This window comes from Ceratotherium simum, chromosome 36 (genome assembly GCF_057802395.1).
Source record: "Ceratotherium simum simum isolate JZ-2026a chromosome 36, ASM5780239v1, whole genome shotgun sequence".
Classification (NCBI taxonomy): domain Eukaryota; kingdom Metazoa; phylum Chordata; class Mammalia; order Perissodactyla; family Rhinocerotidae; genus Ceratotherium; species Ceratotherium simum.
In genome coordinates this window covers 4,571,314-4,594,331 of record NC_141935.1, presented here as the reverse complement: position 1 = coordinate 4,594,331, position 23,018 = coordinate 4,571,314, and the positions used below count along the sequence as shown (strand labels likewise).

At 39.0% G+C, this 23,018-nt stretch overlaps 1 protein-coding gene across 2 annotated transcripts in view; it reads left to right on the top strand.

Annotated features, from left to right (window-relative positions):
- NEK7 (NIMA related kinase 7) overlaps window positions 1-23,018 on the top strand; it is a 147,756-nt gene that overhangs the window by 68,085 nt on the left and 56,653 nt on the right. The window contains exons 3-4 of one of the 2 annotated variants that reach the window (XM_087424341.1): window positions 8,937-9,077; window positions 22,019-22,081. In XM_087424341.1, the coding sequence (XP_087280467.1) occupies window positions 8,937-9,077; window positions 22,019-22,081 (204 nt within the window). The remainder of the gene's footprint in view (window positions 1-8,936; window positions 9,078-22,018; window positions 22,082-23,018) is intronic. The other variant, XM_087424342.1, reaches the window with a different exon arrangement.

Below are 23,018 nucleotides of genomic sequence, written 5' to 3'. Positions count from 1 at the left end.
CAGCCACATTTATATAGAATAAATTTAATTATGCATCCTTTTTTTCCCCTTGACTGGATCTCATTCCGTGTAGGAGAACGAGGGGATGGAGGAGGAGGCCTTTCTAGAGGGGTTGTGAGAGGGTGTCTGATAGAGGATGAGAAAAGTACCTGGAATAATTTAACTCAGCACTAACTTCCAGAACCAACAAATGGGAGAGACAGAGCAGTGAATTAGATTGCCCAGAGTGAGTCGGCAAAGTGAGAAAGGAGGCCGAGGGCGGTACCCTGTGGTACCAGCATCTCTGGGAGGAGAATGTAGAGGAACTGGGAGGAAACAGAGGGACTGGCTGTTCAGTGTGGTGGTTTAGAGCCTGAGCCCTGAAGTCAGATTGCCTGAATTCCTGGATCCCCACTTGCTAGCCACGTGATGGAGGGCAATAAGCCTCACTTTTATTATCAATAAATGAGAAGAAGAAGAGTTTTTACCTCACAGAGTTGATATGCAGCTTTTAGTATGATACTTGCACATAGTTAGCACTCAGATGATGATGATGGTAATGACGATGACAGTGACAATGTTCTGCCAATAATTGTCTTTGCCCACAGATTCCTCTCCCCGTTGCTTGCTTTGGTATCCCACATTACACCCTTTATTACATTGTTATTACCAACCTTCTGCCCAAACTGCTGCTCCTTTCGCCTTGTTTCTCCCAGTAAACGGTGTCACCATCTGTCCAGCTGCTCAAGCCAAAAACCTGTGAGTTATCCCTGATTTCTCTCTGTCCCTCACTCCTCTTCTTCAGTTCATCAGCAGTTCCTTTGACTCCACCTCAGGATCGTAGCCTGATTCCACCTGCTGTCCACACCTAACGGGAACTCCCGGCTCAGCTCCACTGCCTTACGTCCTGACTCCCCAGCTCCGCACTTGCTTTACCCAGTCTCTCTCCAGTTCCTTCTCCCACAGCGTGGCGAGTTGTCTTTGTAAAATGTGTGTTGGCTCGCAGTGCGGTGCTCCCCTGCCTAGAACTCAGTCTCCTTGCTCTTGCTGTCCAAGCACTGTGTGATTTGTCAGTTTACCTCTTGAACCTCATTCCTGCCCACTGTCCCCCTGTTCTCCCTACTCCAGCCACAGTGGCCTTCTTGCTGTTCCTGGAACACACCAAGCTCATTCTTTCCCTAAGACATTTTCTCCAGCTGTTCTTTCTGCTGTGGCTGCTCTTTCCTTTCCTTCTGGTCTTTTCATCTCAGCAGGGGCATTGCTAAATTACCCAATCTAAAATAACTGTTCACTCATTTTCTGTTTTATCACTCTGTTTCTCTGCATAGTTCTTCAACACGACAAATGAATAGTAGATGCTATTATGTATTTGTTCATTGTCTTTTTATTGTTTTTGTATTGTGTGTTTGTTTAACCCCCTCCGCTGTTAATATTTGTGGACTAAATGAATAAATGTTAGAAACATCTTTCATCTATTTCTCTCTGTCTCTATTTCTATCTCTGTTTCTCTCAGTAAGAGGCTTTTTCTCTCTCTGTGTTTAATGTTACTGGGTGTAGCTGGTGGTGTTCATGGGCGTGGAGGAGATGGTAGTGTCTTTGTCATTAATTAACTGTGCTGCTCATGATGAGCTGGGAAAGATAATGAGTATCTTTGGTTACATAATTTGGATAGAGTAATTATTATGCCGGGTAGTATAGCCAATGATGATTAAATGATACAAATACCAGGATCTTATAAATGTTTAACTAGACAATTGGTTGGTTATATTGGGCCTCTCATTTTCTTATGCTATACTGAATTTCCTCCTTTGTTGGATGAAAAGCCAGTTATAATGATTAATGGCATATTGTTCAGACTGATGTAAATCTCTGACACTTAAGTGTCTTTAAGAATAGGTTACTTTTGAAATAGTTCAAGAAAATTTAGGGAGAAAGTTTTTCAAATGGGAAGAAGCATGAATAATTAGACTTTGGCACATGTGGGGTTTTTTTGTGTTGTTTTGTTTTTTTGGTTTCTGGTGAGGTTTGTAGAAAGTAATATATGATAGAATTGTGTTAGATAGTGTCAGAAGGATATTCTAGTTTGTGTGGTTTGGAGATGAGTAATATCTTTTTCAAGATCATAGCATGAGTTTTATTGCTAAGTAAAATTGAAGGGCATTTTGAAGTTTTCTTAGTTTTAAATTTTGGATAAATTCAATAATAATATGAAATATAATTTATTAATTTATGTAATTGAAATATGAAAATCATCAGTAAGAGGTGAGTTTGCAGTAACAATGAAAACCTTATTAATGATGCTAAATATTGTAATTAATACTGGCTTATTATTTGATCATTGATAACAATACCTCTGGGAATTATCAGGACATAATTTTCTCTCTGGGGAGTCTATTGAGTGCATGCTGTGACTCCTCTGATTTCCCTAGAGAGAATTATCATCATACTGTTATCGTGAATTATCTTATTGCTCATTAAATGTCATTGCCTGCAAATTTAGAGCAAATTAAAGAAATTAATTCAGTCCTAGGAAATTATTAATTGTTTAAAGAGTTTGCACCTGTGAGAATAAGAGCCAGTGGCGAAGCAGAGTGAATTTTCAGATGAAAAGTATTTCTGTGAAGGAAGCTGTAAACACAGACTGACATGTAGAAGTTGATCCCAATTAGTTAGCAAGATCTGGTGTTTTGTGGTTAGAATGTGTTCAGATCCACAAGACATTCACTAAGAAGAAGCCAGAACATTTAAGATGTTCTAGAAAGCTTCGTTCACTCTAGGGTTTGACTTATTAGTTGTCATATGTGATTTTGAATATTTATGTTTCTGAGATTTCAGGATGCTTTATAATATAACCTGTTAGTGTATAGATTCAGATATCACAAGAGGCTAAACTTAATAATTTACCACAAAGATATAATATAAATGCTTCCAGGATCAGTTTTAATTATACCCTTTAAGTAAGGAATTGTGGATGTCTTATATTTAGTAAATTGGAAATAAAGTAATACTAAAAAACAACCTGTGTAGGCTTCTGGTTTGTTATCCATTAATTAGTTATATTTTGAGACTTCTTCCAAAAATGAATCTGTTTGAAAATAGTTATGTGGGGTATATAGTCTTTATTTAGTAATTTTGGAAGATACTGTGTGCTAAATTAGCTGTGCCTTCTTTCAGTTTTCTTTTGTCATGAAGAGCATGCGGTTTCAAACTCACAGGGATTATGAGCTTTGAACTGATTTTTCTCCTCTTCAGTTTACCTGTGATTTTAAACTTTATTTTAAGCATGTTCCAACCAGATAACCTAATTGCCACCAGACATGGTTTTATGTATTAAATGCTCCCCCACAAGAATTATTAAGAGAACTTTGGGCAGAATAACTATCGTTAGATATGGTGTACGCACCCAGGTAGCCGTCTGACCAAGGGGTTAGGCTGTCTCCATCCATGAATAGGAAGATAATCCATGTGATGAGTGGGGTCCCCGCGGGAAGGCAGGGCCCAGGACTGGGTGATTCTCAGAACTCCTGGTAAGTATGCCGTTGGCATATGGGAAATCTAGCAGTAGGTAGAGACAGACTCCAATTGCGGCCTGGAAAGAAGGACTAGAAAAGAAAATACAGGCGGAGACTAAAGAATTCCAGTCTTGAACACCAGAGGACGTAAAGTAGGCTCCAGGAGCACAAGAGCCCCGTCAGGAGAGTGAGGTGGTAGAGAGCTGTTCCTGCTGGCCCTCTTGGGGAGAGAAAAGTCTTCAATTCAAGTAAGCACCCGTGTGGGCTCGGCGCTGTCGTGGGTGCTTACATCTGTTATCTCACTCAGACACAGTTCTTTGGGTGGGCTTTCCCCTATTTCATAGAAGTAGGAAACGAGATTTGGCTGGCTTGGCCAGTTCAGAAAGATACCGAGCATCCGAACTGGGATTTGAGCCCAGGCCTTGCTGGCTGACTCCAGAGCCCGTGCCTTTTCTGTTGGGCTGTATGGGAACGCGGTGAATTCTTCTGTAATGCCGTGCCTAGGTCAGGCTTTGGAGCACAGTGTTCAGTGCTTCCCCTGTCGCTGTCACAGGGGCAGTGGTTGATTAGGGAAGTCTCTTTGATAGTGGAGGTGGAAGGGATTTCTCTGTTTCGCCCATCGGGAAGCTGTTGGGGCAGAGGCAGTCGCCGTGCTGTGTAGTTGGACGCTTCTCCACTACACTACACTGCTTCCCCGCTAGATTCTACCTGGAGCCTATCAGTGTTACAGTCGTGCGCTGTGTATTTAAAGCCTTTTACATTCATTAAGTTCTTTCAGATACTTTCACTTATTCAGTAAAAATTTACTGTCTTTTAAATAAATTTTTAAAAAATTCATTTATATAAATATTCATGTCAGGCAACCTTCATGGCATCTGGGTACGAAGATTAAACCTGATCTTTGCCTTTGAGAAACTCAGTGTCTGAAGGAGGAATATATACATATAAACAAATGATTAAATCCGATGTGACCCAGCACCTCACCCAGTGCCCGAGTTTGTACAACCGTCTATCAAGTCAAGTCACCACTGTTAATTGCTGTGGAAGCAGAGAGGCTGGAGCCAGTAAAGCCGCGTGAGCGAGCTGAAGACGACGCCTTAGAAGGGCTGGCAACTGAATCTTGAAGATGAGTTGTGGTTTGCCAGGTGTGAGGAGCGAAGTTATTCAGAAGGCATGGGACAAGCAAATGCCTTGCATGGAGAGGCCAGCGCTCAGGGTGTCTTGGCGAACAAATGGTGTGGCGGGTGGACGAGGCCCGCGGCTAGGGGTGAAAGGGACTGGAGGAACTCTCTGTCATAGGTAAGGGGGCATTACCCGCATTTTAGAGTAGAAGTAACAGAGTAGGTTTTTACTTTCATCAAAGTTGAAGGTCCTTTAAGTGACTTATGTCAAATCCAAAAGCCATTTCATGCAGCGCAGAAAAATACCCTTGTCCTTAAGGGACTGCAGGAGACTAAGACCCAGTTTATACACCAAACTGAGAACAGGGAAAGGCAATTTAAGGGATTTTACTGAGTTTATATTTCAAACTGATTTGAGTCTCATTATTTTGCTAAATTATTTTATTCCCAGTATAACTCAAATGCTAAACTAAAAAAAAATGGGAAATTGGATATCATTCAGAAAAGAGAACATAGCTTTTTCCTAAAAATAGTTCTTTACTTGAGTGGGCACTCACTTGATGTCTCATCTTTCTTTTAAGGCCCCCAATACAATTTTACCTACAATGGGATGTAACTCATGAAAATGAAGTATGACATTGAATACAGTATAATGGAATCATTACTCAAGTATATGTATTACCTGTCTGATCTCCTAAAGGAGACCTCATCCTACAGGAGCTTATTTTTATACAAACTACAGTGTGGCAGAGACCCAAGGCTAGTTGGAGATGTGCAGCTATGCTCCTTCTCGTGTCAGCTCTCCACATCTACACTGGGTGACAGGACATGGGAGCAGATGAGACAAGCTGTCACTCAGCCACAGTGCCCTTTGAAGAAAGGCCATGGGGGGAAAGAGGTGCTGCAAATGGGCTGTGAAGTTTACATACACTGCCCACTGTTAAACAGATTACGTCTAATGAAGTGTCTAATGCTCAGGCCATATCAACCTAATCCTTGGTGGCAGTTCATCCCTCAACTGCCAGAAAACACCGCCCTCTGGCCTTCTCTCGCCACTCTGGCCGCCAAGCACAGGGAGGTGCCCAGTCTTAATAAACCAAGACAGTGTGTGATCTGACATGCAAATGTAGGTCATTGCATATGTAAATGTGTGATTACAAACCTGCATGCCAAAACACATTAGTGAGGCTCTGCTCTCAGCATGCGGTTGTCACACTGCCTTAGCAGTTCACGCTAATATTTGTCAGTTATTTTGCAGACAGAAGATGGAATTCCCAGTCAAATTGCAAGTATCTGGATTGTATGATAGTGTTCCTCCTGAGGAAGCTGTGTTTTACTGTTGAGATTGGCACGTTTTCATTAGGAGAAGGAATGATCTGAACGTACATGGGAGAGGAAGGAATTCTGTCTCTTCGATGTTACAGACTGTCCTACTGTCTCAATATCTTTAAAAAAGACTTCTTAGAAAAGCGTAAGCAATTAAAAAAAATCTCTACTCTTTAAATGAAACTTTTATTTAAACTTAAACTAGAAAAAGTTGCTAATATCCATTGAATACATCCGAGAAGTGGTACTTTGTAAGTTTCCTTTGTTAAATAGGTGCCATTTTGTAACGGTGACACTTGATTATAAATTAATCTCAATGACTACAAAAAGAAATCTTATAAGTGAACAGCATGGCAAGTTGTTTCCCTTTGTTAATTTTATTTTTCTCATTATGGTATATATTTTTGTTTTCACTTTTGACATGTGTTTCTACTCCCAGTGTTTTTAAAAGTTTTTTTCATCAAAGGACTTGAAATGGACAATATCGAAGAATCATCATGTAGGGTCCCATAGTGTTGGGTCATATTGTAGGTGACTGTTTAGTAACCATGGCGATATAGCATAGGCTATATACTGGGAATCATGGCTTGGGAATCAGTGAGACATAGGTTTGGTTTGATAACATCTACATTGTAGGATTGTCATGGGAATTGAATTAGATGGCATATAGAGTCCTAATATCTAGTACCTATTAAGTTGTAGGTGCCAAAATGGAACCTTCTATTATCGTAGTAGGTGTTACTATTATTATTCTATTGTAATGATTACTTAGGGCCTTATATTTATGAAATGAATTTGTGAAATTTCTTATATTCTGGTTATTTTGCATATCTTGAAGAATGGAATTTTTTGTGGACAGTATTTTGGACTTCAGAAGAAAGAAAAGCAATGTACACTAACAAATTATTGCTCTTTTTTTTCTCTTTGAGAAACATTGTATTTGAATTCCAGTGAAACTTGAGCAGAATTTTATAGAGTTTTGGCTAGCATGATACATGCAGTGAGATTAACAAGATAAAATGTATTAGGGTTAGTTAAAGTCATGCTCATATGTCAAAATAGCCTTCTGGTTAAGTCATGGGGTCATCAGCCTTAACAAAGGTTTACTTGGGGGTCTAACAGTTCAAGTTGAACGTAGTGTGTTTATGAACCAGTACCGTGTTTGATTGCATTAATAGCTATTTAATGTTCAATCTCATTAGAGGGTATACTAGTCATGCCTCACAAGAATGTCATGTTTACTCTAAGTTGGATCATAGAGAAGGTCTGGAAAAATGTGAGTAGAGTGGTAAAAGGCTTAGAAGAGTGTACTTACCAATGATCTAGGAATCTTGAAAAAGCCCATGCATGTTTAGCCAAAAAAGATAAGATACAAGGGCATATGATAGCTAAACTAGACTATTTTGTTATATTTTATATAGGTAGAAATGTTAAAAATAGATTGAGTGTCATGAGGTGCTTAAAATGCAGTACTCCTTGGGTATATGTTGTAACCTCAGCAGTAGACAGTGTCTGACGGTAGTGGGTGTTATTTCACGCTTACACTAGGACTGATTGAATGAATGAGGCCGTGAACAAACAAGTGAAGAAAAGAACTAGGACAGTGGATAAAATTGATAAGGAGTTGGGTTTTGTCTCAAAATAGGAAAGACTGCTGTGCCCTTCCCCCAGTACCCTATAATTATTTCTCTCATAGCACAGTGAAGAGCCTCTTCTATGTATTTGAGTAGGCTCTTTGGGAGTAGAAAACATGCCTGATTTGTCTGTATTTCCCTAGCAGCTAGCACAGTGCCTAGCACATAGTCAGTACTAAAAAATGTTAGTTAAAAACAGAAATTATTTTTTCCATGAACGACAAAAAATTATTGTTTCAAAATACAATTATGTACTAAGTGAAAGAAGCCTATCTGAAAAGGCTACATACTGTATGATTCCAACTATATACCCTTCTGGAAAAGGCAAAGCTATGGAGACAATAAATAGATCAGTGGTTTGCCAGGGCTTGGGGGGAGGGAGGACTAGGTGGAGCGCAGAGGATTTTTAGGGCGGTGAAAATAAACTGTGTGATACTATAATGGTGGATACGTGTCCTTATACATTTGTCCAAACCCGTAGAATGTGCAACACCAAGAGTGAACTCTAATGTAAACTACAGACTTTGGGTGGTAATAATGTGTCAGTGTGGTTCCTCAGTTGTAACAGAAGTACCACTCTGGTGGGGAATGTGGATCATAGGGAAAGCTATGCATATGTGGGGGCAGGGAGGATATGTATGGAAAATCTGGGTTTTCTGGAAATATATGGATATATATGGAAAATCTTTCGGTTTTGCTGTGAACCCAAAACTGCTCTAAAAAACTAAAGTCTTTAAAAATAACAAGTAATGATGTGGTGGTAAACTCCATGCCACCAGAAATGTTCTTTGTAGAAGTTAAATAACTGTCTGGAAGTTTAGAAGTTTTTCTGAACTTCTGCATTAATTGGCAGGTTGGACTAAAGGAATGTGTGATTTTATATCTATATCTACATATCTATATCTGATCCATTTCAATTCAAAGATTCTTTGAAAAAGAAAAGAAATATCAAAGTACTGGATTGAATGGGGCAAGTTTATGTTCTGTGAATTAAGGACAATTTACAGAGAGTTCCTATTTAAAATTTCAAAATCCTTCTCATCTCTGACATTTCGTATCCCTCTTCCTTGATTTATTTTTTCTTTCTCACAGTTCCTATCGCACATACTATATATATATGTTTCATATTTACGTTGTTTATTCTTTTTCCCCACCACCGGAATGTGAGTTCTCTGAGTGTGGGGGTTGTTGTCTGTTTAGTTGGCTTCTGCACCCCCAGTATGTAGAGCAGGGCCTGGCGTGAACAGTTCAGTGAATATTTGTTGAATGAAGGGTGTCTGCAGCCTTACCTACTTATGTGAAAACAACCCATGATTGTGTGTATATTGTGTGATTGAAAACTTTTCTGACTTTTTTAATTACAGAAGGCCTTACGACCGGATATGGGCTATAATACGTTAGCCAACTTTCGAATAGAAAAGAAAATTGGTCGCGGGCAATTTAGTGAAGTTTATAGAGCAGCCTGTCTCTTGGATGGAGTACCAGTAGCTTTAAAAAAAGTGCAGGTAAGATGATTTTAATTATATAAATCACTGTAAAATTATGCTATGTGAATAACAGCTAGAGAAAAGGATGTCCTGATTTATTGGATGGTGACAACCTTGAGAAAGAATAAACGTCGTGCTTTAAAAGCTTCAGTTGAGGGGCCGGCCCCGTGGCGCAGTGGTTAAGTGCTCACGCTCCACTGTGGCGGCCCGGGGCTCGAAAGTTCGGATCCCGGGCGCGCACCGACGCATTGCTTGTCGAGCCATGCTGTGGCGGCGTCCCATATAAAGTAGAGGAAGATGGGCACGGATGTCAGCTCAGGGCCAATCTTCCTCAGCAAAACGAGGAGGATTGGCGTCAGATGTTAGCTCAGGGCTGATCTTCCTCACAAAAAGAAAAAAAAAAGCTTCAATTGAGTGTAGCACACAGTGGAAATTAATTTTAGTTTTAATATTACTTCTAGGCTTTAAACATAAAGCTGGTTTTGTTCACCCAAATTCAGCGAGGCCTGGAATGATCCTAGACACGCTCCCGCTAGTCCAGTGAGGCAGATGAGTGAGCACCGTGGCTCCTAACTGGACACGGCACCAGGTGTTGGTCCTCAGCCGAAGGCATCACAGTAGGAAAATAGACTCACAAAGTGTATTACCTGAAGTTGATAAATGGCAGTCAAGATTAGGGCGAGGTGTTAAATTAATAGAGAGAACCACACTGGCAATAAATGAAAGAAAAATGAAGTGAACTTTATTTACTGGGAAATTAAAGAAAATGAAGTAGATAAAATTAGAGGATTGATGTTCTATTGAAAATCTCCGTGTTGTATTGGTATCATTCTGGGGCCGCATTGCCTGATCTTCTGTTTTCCTCAAGTTCTTTGTCTTGCCCCAGCATCTCTTACCTAGTCCCACCCTGACCCCGGTGTGCTAGTCCCCCAGGTCTACCCTGCAATGCTCTAGTGCTGGAGCCCTGGAAGTCCCGCTTGTCTCACGAGTCTAGAAGTCTAATTTCTCTTGCCCTCTGGTCTAGAAAGTACTTGTCCTTCTGCCTCAGAGTATGCTTGACATCACACAGTTTTACTTCCCTTTATCAGAGAAGGTAGTGAACTGTTCACACCTGCCCATAGACCTCCCATTGTACTCTGCAACCCTGGTATTTTTCCTCTGTAGAGACCCGTGAAACCCAAGTTGCCTCTTTTTTTTTTAACTTCTTAAAGGATCAGTATACTTGCAACAGCTATTACAGAGATGAACAGTTTTCACTTACATTTTTAATGAAATAGCAAATATTTGTAAAAGATTTCATATGGCATATATGTTAGATATGAAGAATAATAGACACACCCTCATATTCATCATGCAGCTTAAGAAATAAAACATTAAAGTAATTTTGACCCATGTCTGCCACTCCCTTCCCTCAGAGGTAACCATGTCCTGAATTTTGTTTATTGTTCCTTTGCTTTTCTTTATAGTTTCCCCTACATCTGTGTAAATTTCTAAATAAATCTTCTGTTGGCTTTTGTATTTTTTAAACTTTATATAAGTGTTGTCCCGTGTTGGTGCATGTGGCTGTACTTTGTCCTTTTCACTGCTGTATAGTATTCAGTTGTTCTTGTTACATGTTGCTTGCTCTTTAGGTTGTTTACAGTTATCTGCTACCATAAATAGTACTTCTGTGTTGTTCTTATGTTGTCTTTCCTGGTGCACACATGCAAGAATTTCTCTTTTGTATGTGCCTAAGAATGGAAATGACGAGCCCCAGGGGATGCACATGGTTAGCAGCACTGCAAATTAATATCAAGTTATTTTCCCATGTTACACCAGTTGACTTTCTCACCAGCAGCATGTAAGAGTAGCAATCTTCTCTCTTTTGATAGGCCACTTATAGCTTAAGAAAATACAGTATAGAATGAGATATTAGTGTTCATGAAACAGATGACTTTTGGAATGATTATTGCCTATAAAAGAACTCTTTGATCCATTTTTAAAATGTATTTATTGAATTTCTACTATGTATTTCTGAGCACTGAGGGAAATAAAAAAGAAGCTAGTGGTATTATTCCTGCCCTCCAGCGGGGAAAGCATCTAACTAGAACAATGAACTGTTAAACCCTGTGATGGGGATTCCTAACATAAATACGTAGGGGTTCACAGAATGGAGACGTCAGTTTGAGCTGTTGGTGTTGGTGGAATTGGAACTCAAGCCAGGCTGTCAATGTGAGACCAGATTCTGGAGAGCATTGAAACCAGGAACAGGAATTTGAATCATAAGGAAGTAAGGATTCACTAGGCGTTCTCAAGTAGGGTAATAATCTTCGAAATTGGTTATTTTCACAAAGTAAAAGTACAAACTGAACACACAGAATGGACTAGAGAGAAGATAACTGCTGACTTGTCGCGGGTGGTCAAGGCCAGAGGGTAAATGGGTTGAGACATCATTTGGAGATCCCTGGGGCCTTCTTGGTCTCCTTCTCCACCTTCCAGTGGATTCTGAGTGTGGAGAAGAGACAGGGCTCCATTCCATCTCCAATGGTTACTTTTTAAATCACAGAATCTTGTCATTAGAAATACTTAGTAAGAAAAGAAGGGAAGAAAGGAGGAAAAGAGGGAGGGAGGGAAAGAATAAAAGCTCTTCTAGGTCTCTCAGAGTACCATGTACATTGTTTCTTCTTGCCTTTCTTTTCCTTCCTTTTGACTGGAAATCTGAATGGACCTGAGTTAATGTGCACAGTTGTGTTTCCGTTCAGTGTTAGATAGATGCCCCCTCCACTGCCCCCGTTTGACACTGTGATAAACCTCAGACAACTGTCTCCTGCTGTTCGGAGTTCAAGTTTGTCCTTTGGATTATGCCGTTCCTCTCTGCCTTTTTGAATGTTGAGATTGTGGCATCTTCTAGTTTAAAAATAACTTGTTTGTAGAAGAGAGAAATGATGTTGTAAAGATATTCTTAGCTTATTTAATTAGGGAACAGTGTCTTAAACCTTTGTGAGGACAAATATATTTGCATTTCAGACATGTTATTGATTTTTGTGATATATTACACTTTATTGTCCTCAACAATAAAGCCCATGGTTCTTCCTTTTTAAAAAGCTATCTTTGCAGCTTAAAATGAAAATGTTTTAAAATATCGTTAACCAGACTATTTTCCTTTCTGAAGAATCCTAGTCCTTCTTAAAAAAATTCATAAGGAATCAAACATGGGATTTCCTCTTGCAACTTGTTATTTAAAGGCCGCATTACTTCTCTCCAGAGCTGTATTATTGCTCCCAGCTCTTCTAGAACCCTTCTTGAATACTTTCGTTGAGTTCATGCTAGTGTTGCTTTCATAATCCATTTCTCTGCTTAGAAGCTTTAATGGGACACTTGAGAGCTACCATCCAGATTCCTCAGCTGAGTGTTCAAGGCCCTTCTTACCTTTGTCCCACACCGTCAACTTTCAGTTGCTTAGGGCCTTTAAAAAAGCAACGTGCTAGGCTCTGTTGACTTTCCTGCGGGTTTGCCTGTTACCTGTATGTGGAAAGAAGAATGTGTGTGCTGAATGCGTGTTACTTCCTTGAAATCATAAAGGGATCTGAGAGTCTATGTATATGGCAACATTAGCCAAACTTTTTGCAAGTTTCCCCACATTCCATCATAATTTGTTTGCCAAAATTAAGGTGGCACCGTAACTGATGTAACCATGCAATTCCGTGTGCCAACTTTGCTTCCCTCTCTCCCTGCCTCCCTTCCTGCTGCTTGTTGAATTCAGTCCACCACTGTTATTGATTACCTGGTGTTCACTGGTCGGTGTGGAAGGCTTTGGGAATACCAAGAGAAACAAAATCATGGGACTCATGGGATTCCAATAGAAATGCAACCAAGACACCTCTAAATTCATGAGATGGGTGCTATAATGGGAACAGCCTTCAGGGGCACTGGGATGAGAGGGGGCTCGGAAAGTCTTTACACGGGACATGAGCTGGGTCTCAAAACCTCAGTTCTTTGTGTGGGAAGATCATCAAAGAATTGTTTTGATCTGGTACATGCAGTCTCTATTTTATTATGCTAGCTCGTTGATTAGAGCTATATAATTGGAATTGATTTTTATTTTATTAATTTTATGACATGGTGTTAGAGGAGTATGAATTTGGGTCTCACTGTTTCTCAGTTCTTGGACCTTTCTTTCCCTAATCATGTAATATTAGGTGAGGTATTTTGATCCGCAGTTCATTAATGCTTCATTTCTCGCTTACTTGTAAGTTGTATGTCCAGATAACGCTGTTTTCCTGTGGACATCCCTGTCAGTCAGGGGCACTTGTTGGCATGGACAGCACTTTTGTATGCTGAAAAACAAACAAAGTTATAATATACTGTGTTCAGATTCACCTTTTGGATCCAGGTAACCTCAAAAAAACTTCCTGAAAGGACAAGTATTCTTTGATGTTTAAGGCTTTACTTATATTTTCTTATATTTGATTGTTCTTTTAAAGCATTTGTCAAGAAAAGTGCTTTTTGAAGTATGTTAATGAATGTAACTTGCTTTCTTACATATGTTAATTTTAGATTCTAGATTCTGCATGTTTGCATGTAATTAGAAATTAGGATTGCATGCAATTAGAAGTTTGTGGACAATGATAGTTTCTTCTATAAATGCATACAGTGATTTTGATGTAGTCATAACCTTTAGAACCATATATTCAGTCACTTTTTCAGTGTTCACTGTGATTATTGAATTCATCCTGCAGCTTTTATCAACTTCATTATTTAATTTTTATAGGCTTCCTTTGAAACTTCCAATTGTTATTTGAGCAAATAAAAATTAGGAAGCATTTGTAAGAATAATCCATATATTACATTTTTAGAAATTGGAGAACAATTTAGTAATTGATATTAGTTTACTATTGGGGAATAATCTTGTAATTGATGTTAGTTTACTAGTCAAGAAGGCATAGGTATTTTATCTTAAAAATTAAAGCTTCTTAATTTTATTTATTTGTGCTCAATTTTATTTTAGGCATTCCTAGGGATATATCAAATATAGTAAATTTTTACTCTTATTGAATGTTTAGAGAATAGGGCATTCTAATTAACAACATTTCGGGGTTATGATGAATTACCATGTATGGCATAAAGAGATTACTAATGTTAAAATATTTAAATGATACAATGGACATCAATGAAATAATTTAGTCCTTTGTCCTTTTTTGATGTTTCACAGCTTTTTTCTTTAGCATATTCTGGTACCTTAGGGTTATCATTATGATACACAAGTTTTCTTGTATGGGTTTATCTTAACAATTTTAAATTATAATCTCTTCTAGTGGCCAGGGCCAGTGAGTAAATCTTGAAATAACTTTTTATTTATGCTCTTGAAAATTTTTATTATGTTCGTTTAATATTTATTGAGGACCTTACGCATGGCAGGCACTACCTGACATTAGAGATTAAGTAATTAAGTTCGAGTTTTTGTAGGGAAGACAGACAGTGAATCAAATAATCATAGCCAAGAAGGAAATGACCATGGTATGGTATTAGAGACAAACGAGGTGGGAGAAGGAGGGCTTTTAGATAGAGGGTCTAGCGGAGGCTCCTCTGAGGATGTGAAATTTAAGCTGAGATGGAAGACCAGGACCCCAGGTGGAGCGGGTCCAGGTACAGAGAACAGCTCATGTGAAGGCCTCCAGTAATAGAATGGACTCAGAGTGTCCTGAGCACAAATCCTGGTGACCTCAGGAAACCGACTGAGGGAGAGAAGTCGCGTGGCTTACAGAACTAGATAGGAACCGGATGTTGAGGGTTTTGTTGGTAGCCCATGCAGAGAGGTTTATGTGTTCTTTATATGTTGTCTGTTGTCGGAAGGGTAATGAATGGCCACTGAGGAGTTTAAGCAGGTGAGTGATAAAATCCTGTCTATTTTTTTTAAGATTGCAAAGACTACTGTGTAGCGAATGGATTCATCCTCTTCAGTATGTAGCAATAATAAGGCCAAACATTATTAATGGAAAAATTTTCACCTATTAAATAAGTAATATTATTGGCAATATGAACAAAAATTACAAAATATGAGATTTTCAAAGTTTTGTGAACATTAGAGCTAAAAGAATATCTAAAAGCAAATCAGGTGACATAATGTCTTTCACACAGGAGGCAGGTTTTAAGGGCAGTACGTCTGACCTTTTTTCCACAGTAGCTCTTTAGTCCCTGTTCTGTAAATGAATCTGGCCTTCCGTCTGGCGTGCCCACTTCCTCACAGCCCTCTCCAGTGTAAGATGCTTCTCTTCCTTGACGTGGGCCACCGTGGAGTCCTCTTCCTTAGAGCTTGCTTTCCACTGCCACTTCCCACCTTATTCTACACCCAGCCAGCTGGCACTCTTCCATCTTTGAAGCCAGTGCCATCCAGTCAAATATATTTTTCCATCCTTGTCCCTGTCTGCCAGTCTGTGGTACCTTTTTCTTTTTTTTTTAATATGTTTAGAGCCCCTTGCTCTCGTTTTTCCTCTCTCCATTCCCTGGCACCGTGTTGGCTGTACTGAGATGCGGCCTCACGGTTTCTCCGCAGGCCTGACTCCCTGGCACGGGGTTGGCTCTCTCAGTCCGCACTCATGGCTTACCCTATGCGTTTGTGTTCTCTCCCACCCTCTCAAATTCTCTCTCTACTGACAGTTCCCATTTCTCGCCCATTCTCTGCTTCCAACGAAACTTGTTCTTTGAATCATCCTGACCAGCACGCACTTTTCCATATTCTCCAGACCTCTTACTTAAAGTCCGGTTTCAACTGTTTTTTTTACCTTTCTTGGAACCTTGTCAGCTATTCGAGCAACATGGATGCTTCCACTTCACAGTCTCCCCCATCATGGTTTATCTCCACTGTGTGTTTCTTCATTTCTCCATAACCCAGAAGGGCTCAGGTTATTTCTCTAAGAAATGCACTCTCTTACACTTCCTACTTGGACATATTTTAACCACAGTGTAAGAAGAACCCCAAATCAGCGGATACGTGATTATAGTGTTGCCTGCAATGGAAATTAAGGACTACTACTTTGAAGCCTCAGCCACAGCCCGTAGGCGTTTGTGCTCAGCAGAAAGTGTCATCTCCTGTGTGACGGACACAGTTTCTGCTATCCGACGTGCTTCCACGATCCCATAGCTGTCCTGATTCTTCTTCTCCTGACTCCACGGGTGCTCTGGATGAATTCCTCCTCTTCTGCCTCCTTTGAGGCGTTTTCACCAGCTCCCCATTTCTCCCACGTCGGCCTTTCTTCTCAGGCTGTAATGTCATCAGCTGACTTTCTTACTGACATCTCTGTAGACTCTGGTGCTTCAACACCCGCAGCTTCTCAAAACTTGCCTCTCCTGTTTTCTGTGGCTTACCATCTTGTTTTTCCAACTTCTCTGGGTATACCCCTTTCTGTTCCCTTCAAAGGCTTCCCTTTTTGTCACAGTGACGATTTTGGATTGTTTGCTTTTCCTGCACCCACATTCTCACTCAACCGCTTCCAGTGTTCCTCTGTAGGGTGGCTTCTTAATCTGTAGGAGCCCTGACTAAGCTTGGCTGAGCTTCCGGCTCTCATAAAATCACAACAAAAGATGAATTTTTGTGATAGTTTTTAGAGGCTTTTTCATTTGAAGGAAACCTATTGAACAGGGCCTACTGATGGACTGTAAGTTAGGTCACTGTATACTAACCTGTTGAGTTAAAAGGCAGCCCCTTGGAAACAGAGGGTTTTTCATAGTCATAGAATAATTAGTGACACAAACAGGTATCTAGCTCCATACCATCATTTGCCAGGACCTGAAGGAATTCACAAGAAAGAAATTGAGGCCTGTCTTTTAATTTGTAGTTCAGACATGTTTGATGCATTAAGAGTGGAAGGCTGGCAGCAGCTAGATCACGGGCCTGGGTGTTAGAGGGAGCGAGGTTTCTGGCACCAGTGTTGAACTCTTCTTGGAGTCACCTTGCTTAAGTTCTGCTCCCGTCCCCACCCCACCCCACCATTTAGAGTGACTGTGTATTTAGGCAGGGAAGGGCTGGTGGTCGAGACTTTAATTAGTTGGAGATTCTCTTGTTCAGTGAATGTAATTTATATCTAGAGAGGCCACAGCCCTTCTGCTGTGGATTTTCTAACCCACTCACCCATCTTTACCCCTTCAGATAAAAAAGAGAGGCTCTGTAAGGGAAAGTCTGCCTACCAGTCAGCCAGTAGGAGAAGCAGAAATTGCAGGCTGATAGCAAAAATGTTCCTTGTGATAGAGTTGGGAGTTAAGGGTCCCCTTCCCCGACCCCGACAGTGGTTAGGGGAGGGTCTGTCCAGGCATCAGGCAATTGGAATAGAGGGATGGAAGCATCATTATGGGACCAGGTATACGAGGGGCAAGAACACTGGGATGAACAGAGGCATAATCCGGAGGTAGGATCAGGCGGGGAAGGACTGAGGTCTTGTCACACGGAGTACAGGACTCGGTTTAGGGGCAGGCTGCTCAGTGCATTTATCCAGGCTGTGTAAGGCTGGGGAGCCGGGAGATACTTGCTTAAGATTTCTGTTTATGTAAGATTCATTTCAAGTGAGATATACCAGTTTCATCGAACTTTCTTAGTATATAAAGTACTTCTTTGCTACATTTTAAGTATTATTTCTTCTAAGAATTTGACATAGGCCTTTTCAAGGACATTTCTGTTCCGTTACTTGAAGCCTCTTTTTCATCTTAAAGGTATCTAGTGTTATCTTTTTCACTTTCATTAGTCATGAGTAATTTTGGCAAAATTTGAAGAAAACTTTTAAAATGATTCAGAGAGTACCAACAATTTAATTAGCCAGTACTTGCCTGAACACTGCTAATAATAACTTTGCTCTTACCAAGTATAAAATAAGTTTAAAAACCCAAAGAAATTTTGGTAGAGCTGAAAAAGATGCCTTCTGAAAGCAAGCTTGTAAATATTTTATGAAAAATGTTTTTACAAAATCCAGATTTTTTTTTTCCTGTATGTGTTGCCTTTTCTTGCGCCTGAAATCAGACAGCTTTGAATCTGTGTCTGGGAATGATTTCATCTAAAGATTCAGCATTTATTTTTGTCTTGACTTGCTGGCTAAGAGAAAAAGAAAAATAAGATACTTCTGAATTTCCAATTAAATGAATTTGCTTAAGAATTTAGTTTTGCCTTAAATGTGCCAGCAATGCTTATTTCTCTCAGTGGTTGAGGAGTGACTTTTGATATTACTGAGAATTCAGATAAAACTAAAAGTTAATTTGTAATTCTAAATTAGCTTAGTTATAAGTTGAATTAAAGATTCATGATTTCTATTTAGCACATTTCTATCTTGATATTTTTTGTGTCTTTTTAGGGTTTCCTAAAGCTCTCATACATCTTATTCTCATCTCACTCACTATCTTTTGTTTTTTAATATTTTCCCCATCATAGAGGCATTAATTACTAGGAGATTAGATTTATGTGTGTCTCCAAGTTTGTGGTTTTCTTCATTTTAATCACTAGTACCAGAATTATCCTTTCTCTGTCTCCTTAAAAAATAATGTTTTCAGGAATTCCTTCCAAGTCTAAGACATTTAAAATTTTGTACTTCCCTGCATTTCTTTGACTTATTTCAAGTCCCTTGTGACTAGTAGTTCCCAAGAATGGCATCAGCATTCATGATCTGGCAAGAATCAGTTATTTCTCTTGACATATGGATTTTTAAATATAGGCAGTCTGTGTGTATATGATCATTGCCTACCTGTAACTAACATCAAGTTCAAAATTTTCTGTTGACTTTAATATTTGTGTCATCATTTAACTTGTTATATAGTGACAACATCGTTTTTCTGGCATCATTTGGCAATTTAGAGAGTGAGTGGCTTTTCTATGTGAAATTGCTAAATGTAAAGCTTACATCTTTAAGTAATGAACTTTTGATTTTACTTATTTCTGTAAGAAATCCTCCTTACACTTTCCTGCACGTGTAAATCAAGTATGGGAAGCCTGCCAGCCACACACCCCGCCTGAGGTTCTCAGCTCACTTTGTACAGTAGCACTTACTAGATTGTATGTTAGTTTTCTGTTTTCAGTCTACGTTCTGCATCTGACAGTATGCATCTTAAGGACTGCAAGCCTGTTTTCTTATTTGTATCTAAAATAAAATCTGAGAATAAGTTGGCATTCAACATAGGTTTGATAGAAACCATACATGATAGAAAGCAAGAACACGAGCGCATTAACCTTCTCCGTGTTGCTCCTCTGTGAGTAGCGTGAAGCTAGGACGCTCTTGAAGAGGACTGTGGTGGGTAAGGTTTTCCTTCAGTGAGTAGGGTCGCCCTGCTTGTGCTTTAATATTGGTAGTTCTTTTCCTTCAATCTCCGTTATTAGTGTCCATCTATATCTAATATATTCTCTCATTTTACCAAAGTTTGATATATACAAGGGCTTGATGTTTGCAAAAACATTTCTTCCTAGATATTTTAGGTAAACTTTGTGATAGTGTTTGCCACTCATCGTCCTCTCTTTTTTTTCTTTTCTTTTCATCCCATTCTGTTCCGTTCTGAAGTCATATAGTTAATACAAGTTCGCTGTGGCTAAGATGGTTAGAATGACCGCCGATGGAGGAGAGAGAAGTCACTCTTTCTTTCTTTTTTTTTTTTGTGAGGAAGATCAGCCCTGAGCTAACATCCATGTTAATCCTCCTCTTTTTGCTGAGGAAGACCGGCTCTGAGCTAACATCTATTGCCAATCCTCCTCCCCACCCCCCCAAAGCCCCAGCAGTTAGTTGTATGTCATAGTTGCACATCCTTCTAGTTGCTGTATGTGAGACGCGGCCTCAGCGTGGCCGGAGAAGCGGTGTGTCGGTGCGCACCTGGGATCCAAACCCGGGCCACCAGCAGTGAAGCGCGCACACTTAACCGCTAAGCCACGGGGCCGGCCTGAGAAGTCACTATTTCTAAACGTGTGCTAGCACACACATTTCCTTTTCTGTTACTTGAATTGAGTCAGTGGAACTTGGATACCATCCAGTTTCTCTCTCTCTTTTTGTAAACTGTTAACTAGGATAAGATTCTGTATTTTTCAAATCTTAACATGCAGTGCTCAGCTGTTTCGCATTAAAACTTGCAAAACATAAACTTGGTATTTGAGGTTTTCATTAGAAACAATAGAACCAAAATAAGTCGAAGACTATGTAGAAATATGAAAAATATTTGGCTGTAACGTTAGGTGAAAAAGCACATAACATTTTGTATACTGCTGTTATTTTCAGTATGTAAAAGATATGTGTGCAGTTGTGCAAGAAATGGAAGGGAGTGAGCAAAGTTAGTTTAAGGCAGCGAGTTTATAGATTTTGTTTTAAAATTTTATTTATATTTTTCATATTGATTTTTTTAATTAAGAAAGAATTAGAACTGTGTGCATATTTGGATATTAGGAATGATATCAAGCAAAAGTTGCCTCTTCTAAGCTGTAATTATACACTCATATTCTATGTTGACTTGTGTGCCTTAGATATTGGTTATTTCTGTCTGGCAGAATCCTATAATTCTTTCAAGGTCCAGGTTTAATGTTACCCCCTCCACCCTCATGTGGATTCTTTCTTTAGGTTTCTGATACTACACTTCGCACACATGTATTTTAGTACTTATTAGCTAGTTGTGCATGTGTTAGACTCCACAACAGCCTGGGCCAGTGAGGAAAACACAGACTCTGGAGCTGGAATGATCTGGATTTGAGTCCTGGTTCTGTCATTTACCAGTTTTGCCACCATAAGCATATTATTTAACCTCTATGAGCCTCAGTTCCCATTTCTAAATTGGAGCCAGTACCCCTTACCTTATAAGAATGTGGTGAGGATTACAGCAGCCCGTGTGCAGAGGCTGCGCCCGCTGGTAGGTGTCCAGTAATTCCTGCCTGAGTGAAAGGGTGTGGATTGTGCTGCTGCTTTCTGGTTACACGCCTACGTTTCCTGGAACACAGGGGCTCCTGAATCAGGAGGACTTGATCAAGTTGAGGACTATAATGTCATTAAAGTTGTTTTGTTATGTGACTAGAGTTTTAATCTGCTTGTAGTATTGACTTATTCAGATATTTTCTGCAATATTTAGCATATTGCTTTTTTATTTATTGTTTGTTTTCCACACGCTTAGAACATGGAGAGATTTCTTTGTTTTCAGAGACATACTAAGTTTCCCTTTGATTGTATTATTTATTTTTATGTTTTTCTCATTAGACCAATATTTCCCAAACTTTTCTTCATTGTCACCTTCCAAGGAGCCTTTTTTAGACATTTTCCTAATTACCCCCATCCCCATGAAGGTTTAATTCCACAGATGTAGTATGGCTTTTTATGTATTGTATGTATATCTGTGCTTCATCCTCAAAAAGTTTAAGATTTTGTACCCCTCTCTCCAAAGAACCAGTTTTCAGCCTCCTTGGAGTGCTGTCCCCCGGTCAGGAATGCTTGCATTAGACCTGTAGACACGATCGATCGTGCAGAGTAATGTCAGGGCTTGGGTTATAATTGGATAACTCGGAGAATGACTTCTGGCTGCCCTATTTATTAGCTGTGTGAACTTCTGTCAATTTCTTAAGCTTTCTAAACCTACTTTTCTTCATCGGTAAAATGGGAGTACTAATACTATTGTCCTCATAAGGATTAAATGACAATTAAATGAGGTAGCTCATGAAATCTCTTTAGCACATATTAATTGTTGTTATTAATTATATTAACTATTATTTCATTATAATAATGATCACAACTTCATTCTGTTCCATTTGAACCTAAGACTTGGAATATCTAGCCATTCTCTTTTCCCATTTTTAATACTGACTGCATTTGGAGAGAAAAATTTAAGCTCTAGTGGTAGCATAAGATAAAATACCCACAGAATCCACAGCTCCTAAAAGCTAATTGGAAAGAAAATTTCTTAGTGGGTGTATAATTATATGTAAAGTATTATAATGAATTTACATGTGGCTTATTTTATTAAATAATTCTGGGTTCTCTTTTTAGATATTTGATTTAATGGATGCCAAAGCACGTGCTGATTGTATCAAAGAAATAGATCTCCTTAAGGTAAATAGCAAACAAACTACTGACTGTTTTGAATGTAACTGAATATGTTGATAAAAATAAGCAAAAAGATCTTATGCCACACTGACTTCAAGTAACATTATACAAGTTTGAATCTCAGTATTTTGAAGAATGTAGTTAACTTGGATTTGTTGTAAAATAATTTAATTGGAACATTTGGTAGGATTAAGTTTTTTTATTCCCCATTTCAAACTAGGACTAGATAAAATGGGCATAAAAAATTGAAGAAATTTTTTCTGGACCATCCCAATTAGACATATTCTAAAGGTTAAGTAATATAAATGCATATTAGTGTTATCTCAAGATGTAATGTATGGGGAATGTGGACTGATCCAAATGGCTCACATGTTTTTTATAATAGTTCTGTATTTTTTTTCCAGATTTAGAAAGGGTGATGTAAAGAGTATGTCAGAACTAGCTTTTCAGTTTTTCATCCACTCAAAGAATATGACTGAGATTTCACTTTGCTCTGCTTTTATTCTAGTGAAATTTCTTTAGAAGAATGCCGTGGCTTATGTTATATTTTTAACTTTTAAATAAGACCTGGATATCTTTTACTCCATTTTTGTTTGTGCCTAAAATGAATCAGATTTATCCAAAAAAGATAAGAGTAAGATCAAAATGAACCATGTTTTCCGACTGTTTGTTGGGTCTAATTATTTCCTGGGACACGAAGTAACTGCTTTTAAAATATATGTAACCTTTTATTAGAGAAATAATATATTATCATAGGAAATGTGGGGAAAAAACCTATAAGTAGAAAGAAGAGAAGGAAATCATGCATATACTCTCTGGGATCATTCTTCAGTAATTTTCTTTGAGAAACTATTTGTCTTATGTTAACTTGTGTAAAGATTGAACAAAAAGATGGTACAAAAAGACTAAATGTGTATAGATTGATGGATATAGTCCTACAAGG